General features: G+C 36.6%; 1 protein-coding gene across 1 annotated transcript in view; it reads left to right on the forward strand.

The window, feature by feature from the left end:
• LOC102872464 (TM2 domain-containing protein 1-like) overlaps positions 1-3,698 on the forward strand; it is a 50,949-nt gene extending 47,251 nt beyond the window's left edge. Inside the window, exon 6 of the mRNA XM_006879775.1 lies at positions 3,565-3,698. Within this exon, the coding sequence (XP_006879837.1) occupies positions 3,565-3,675 (111 nt within the window). The 3' untranslated portion in view covers positions 3,676-3,698. The remainder of the gene's footprint in view (positions 1-3,564) is intronic.
• Positions 3,699-4,820: the final 1,122 nt, after the last annotated feature.

Consider the following 4,820-nt stretch of genomic DNA (forward strand, 5'->3'; position numbering starts at 1 on the left):
GTGGTAAGAAACTGCACTGCAAATCCAAAGGCACATGGTTTGAATCCACTAGCTACTCCTTGGGAGAAGGATGGAAAATCTCTTCTGTGATTAAACTCCCTCTGAAAACCCACTGAAGGATCAGCTCTGGGTTGGTTATGATTCAACAGTACTCAACAACGAGACCTTTACAAAACTCTAAAGAGGACTGACGTAGGGGTTGGGGAGACTGAGAAAGAGGGGATAAATTATACTGCATTGAAACAGATGAGGGAGAGAACTGTTTAAAAGGGATATGTGATTAGGTATTATTGTCATGACAGGAGTCTGGAACGAAGGCTGCATAGTGAAGTGGACTTAGGGGGAGGGATTGTATAAGGATGAATTAATTTTTCTTTTACTTTTCAAAGAGAAGAGCGAATTGTGGGGGAAGGGGTGGGCAGGGAGAAAAGTATAACAATGAATGAATGGAAATCCAAAGTCTCTGTAAACTTTCATTAAAATTAATTTAAAAGCAAGAAGAAAAAAATTGACACAATGACTATAATAATGGACTTGAGCATATCAGAATCATGAAGATGGCACAGCGTAGAGTGAGATTCACATCTGTTTTTCATAGAGTTGCTGTGAGTCATAGTTGACTCAGCAGCACCTAACAACAATAACAGCAAAATAGCACTGGACAACAGCGCACTTAACTCTAGAAATACATACAGTATGTGAAAACACATGTAGTATAAAGTAGGATAATCTGAACAGTTTTAACTGAACAAGATCTACAACAAAATACTAATATTAAAAAAAATACATATTTCTATTTAACCATGTGTTTGAATTTTCCCCCCAAATATGTAACCAAGTAATATATGAAATTAAATATTTACCCATTATCTTTTTGGGTGCTTATTAGGAACCAAAGATAAAAGAGAGAAAAATAACTATAATTTTTGGTCACCAAGAAAGAGTCTTCATTTTAATATGTACATATTTGTATTCAAGCTGTCAATACAGTTTCCTGAAGCATCAGAAATGACATGAAAGAATTAAACCCCACTCTATTTCTCCAAACCAGCATACATCCTCCCATAGGAGGAAGATGTGGTAGACCAAATTAAATGCCACCTAAAAGATATCTACATCAAATCACTTGTGTACCACTGAATTGGATCCAACTTACAGTTAACCCTCTAGTGGGGTTCCAGAAGCAGTAAACTGCAGAGGACATTGTATTTCTCTGGTGGAAAAGTTGGGGGAGTTTGATGGATGTACCTTTGGGTTGGCAGTGCCATCCCTTTCTGCTCGACCCCCAGGGCTCACTAATGATGCCCCTGTTATAGTTGTATACCATAGCGTCAGAACTGACCCATAGCTGACCCTCCGTCGGGTTTTCAGAGGCAGTAAATCACGTGGGAGGAGATTTCCCATTCTTTTCTCGTGCTGGATTTGAACTGCATGCCTTTGTGATTGCAGTGCAGCTTCTACCAATAGGCCACTAGAGGTCCCTTATCATATCCCTAGAACCTGTGAATGATAATTTATTTGTGAAGATTTATGAAATGATCTTGAGATCATGCCTGGGTCATTCAGGTGGACCCTAAATTCAGTGATGACTGTGTGAAAATACAAAGTAGAGTGATGAAATCACAAACCAAAATTTTTCTTTTAGTGTAGTGCTTCATCATGAACTAATTTGATAATTTTTAGAGAGGCTTTTTAAATTGTTTGTGGTCCACCCCCCCCCCCCCCCCCCCCCAGGAAATAGCAACCGGTGTTCTACTGAGGTGGTCTGGCAGTGGTGTATGTGAAATATTGGAGACAAATTTTTTTGGTGACAGGTGTTTTGGTACAATAACAGAAACCCCAACTTACTCAGGGTTAAAAGAAATAATTGAGAACCCTTTCTCCATCCTTTATCATCCTCGGATCCTTTGGTTAGGATCACTTTTTTACTGTCTTCCCTAGAAGACAGGAAGAAACAAGCAAACAAAAAAATCAAAACAGAGTCTGATTTACTTGACACATGTGTAGAATGCCTGTCTTAATTTCAAGTTAAAAATTTTATTTTTTCAGAGAGCTAGGAAACGACACTTTGGTAGGTTTTTAAGGAAATGCTCTAGCATAATGTTAAAAAGAGTCTTTCAATCATGTAGATTAATTGTTTTCCAGCTTTTTGTCTCATCAGGAGTGAAAGAGTCAAAAAGAGAAAGATAAGCTAAAAGGCCCAGGTCTGGTCTATATACATGTCAATTTAGGGAACATTTTTACTGTACTGTTTGGTCTGTTTCTGCCTACTGGACTTAAACTTTTCTATGTTTCTTTCTTATGGTTTCAAAGTATGTAGCCAGGTCTTCTTGCTCTTTATGGTAATAGTTTCCTCCACTATGGCCAATAAAAAGTGTCATTCATAAACATCAGATCTAATTTCCTTTTTAAAAAGTGTGTAGTAGTACCTTTTATAGTATCTGGCAACATCATTATAGACAAAATATTGACGTTGTCACTTATTTCATCTTACTTGGATACACCATCAACAACCACCCTTATGTGAAGAAATTAAAAAAAAAAAAGTTCCATTGGGAAAGTCTGCTTTCGAAGACCTCTCCAGTATATTAACGAGTATCAGTGTCAGTTTAAAGACTCAGGTGCACCAGATTCAAGCAGTGATGTTTTTGATTACTTGCTGTGCGTTTGAAAGTTGAACAATGACTAAGGATGACAGAAGAAAAACTGATACCTTTGCATTGTGGAGTTGAACAAGAGTATTGAACATATCATGGACTGCCCAGAAAACAGTTTACCTAGAGAAGGTAAAACCAGGTTGCTCCTTGAAAGACAAGGATGGTGAAACTGTCTCACATACTATGGTTATGTTGTCAGGAAGGACTAGTCCTTGGAGAACATCATCACTCATGGAAAGGCAGGTCAGCTCAAGAGACGAAGGCCCTTTATGAGATGGATTGACAAAGTTACTGTAACAGTGAGCTCAGTGTCAGAGTGTGTTGGAGATGGTGAGGTTGGCTCAGGATAAGGCAAGGTTCAGAGCCATTGTCCATAGAGTCACTATGCTTTGTCATTAACTCAGCAGCTCTTAACAACTTGGTATCTAGCAGATAATTGACTTTTAGGTATTATTTTAATATTAGTGTTCATAGTTCATCTATTACCTTCAACGTGGATTAGTCTGCAACCTGAGAGACCCTTGGATAGCCTCCACCTGTGCCTTACCTCAAGTTACCCTGTCTTCATCCTGTATCCTCCATTGCTGGACAGAGCTCTTGAAGATAGATGAGGTGTTCTACAGCCATTGTTCCTCATGGGAGCCAGTTGTCACTGAACTCTCCAGGATATTGCTCTGGGTGGCCCATGCAGAATATGTCATCTCACTTGTGGCAAAATATAGTAGCCCCAGTCTATCAGAGGCTAATCCTAGACAATAGGAGAATTTTCTCAAAGTTGTAAATGTCAGAATGTTAGATAACAAGAAAATCATTAAGGAGTAAGTGTAATGTTAGTAGCAGCTGAGAAAATAAATATTGGGAAAAGATCTTTCTTCAAATGTGTAATTTTGAATATTTTCTTTTCTAGATTGTTGGCCCTTCAGACGGAAGTAGTTATATTATAGATTACTATGGAACCAGACTTACAAGATTGAGTATTACTAATGAAACATTTAGAAAAACACAATTCTATCCATAAATATTTTTTATGAAAATAAGCAGTAAGTGATATTTACTTTTAATCTTAATTGCTGTGTATTATTTTACATAAAATTTTGATAATTGATAAACTAGCTGAAACCTTTCATTTTGACAGGAAACTGAGGTATTCATATGCTTAAAAAACCATTCTAATCCTTTGAAAAGCATTTTTGCTTTTAATGTAATCTTTAGATCCTTTAAAGAGTGTTTGTTTTTAATTTAATCTTTATTATGATTTTAATGGTTTACAAAGCAGTTAGTTTACTTACAATGTAATTACACTTTTTCTGCTTCTTCCCAGTAATTTTTATTTCCATTCATCCATCTTTGCCCTTCTGCGTCCTCCTTTTCTTTAGTGATACCATGCTGATCAACCCTTATTGAATATTGTATTTCTCTCACAAACCACTGAAAAGTGTTTTTGTATGTGTGTGTCTGGTACCTCTTAATTCCAACACCAATTCTCTTTGCAGTAAATATGTTTATAGAAAAAGTTCATTTAAAAAACCCCAAAACACCAAACACAAAAAAATTATTACATAGTATTGTGATGATTATAATAAAAGTTTGAATTATAGATAGTTCAGTATAGCAGATCTTTTCTGCAGTTTTTCTCTGTTAACGAGTTAATGTTAATTAGATTTAATGTTAATTAGGCTGGAGAAGTCAGGATACCAATCAGTCTTCCTAGTACAACAGCCTGATTTCTCTAGGACATTGCTACCACTGTAAAACCTGAGAAAGCTGCAACCTGCATAGGACAGAAATCTGTCAGAGAAGGGAAATGTTAATATTTTCCACTAGGGTGAATGATGGGAAAGTATTAAGAACTCACTAAAAAAAAAAAAAAGGAACTCACTCTTACCATAATAGCTTGTGAGACCCAGAACAAGCCAGTGCACTTGAGTTCTGGTTCTCACAGGTTTTACTGTACAAGTCAGAATTTTGGTAAGCTGTCTGGAAAATGGTTTCCTAATGTAATTTTTGGAGAGACGCATGTTTATTGATATTGAATGCAGGATGCTTCCTAGGTAAAAATTTTGGGAAAGAAAATGAGATAGATGTCTTCATCATTATCATGTTGTCCATTAAGATGAATTCAACTTACTGCAACCCTCCTTGATTCCTGTTTTGTGAGAAGAG

The sequence above is a fragment of the Elephantulus edwardii genome, unplaced genomic scaffold (assembly GCF_000299155.1).
Source record: "Elephantulus edwardii isolate Elephantulus edwardi_28Jun2011 unplaced genomic scaffold, EleEdw1.0 scaffold00005, whole genome shotgun sequence".
Classification (NCBI taxonomy): Eukaryota; Metazoa; Chordata; class Mammalia; order Macroscelidea; family Macroscelididae; genus Elephantulus; species Elephantulus edwardii.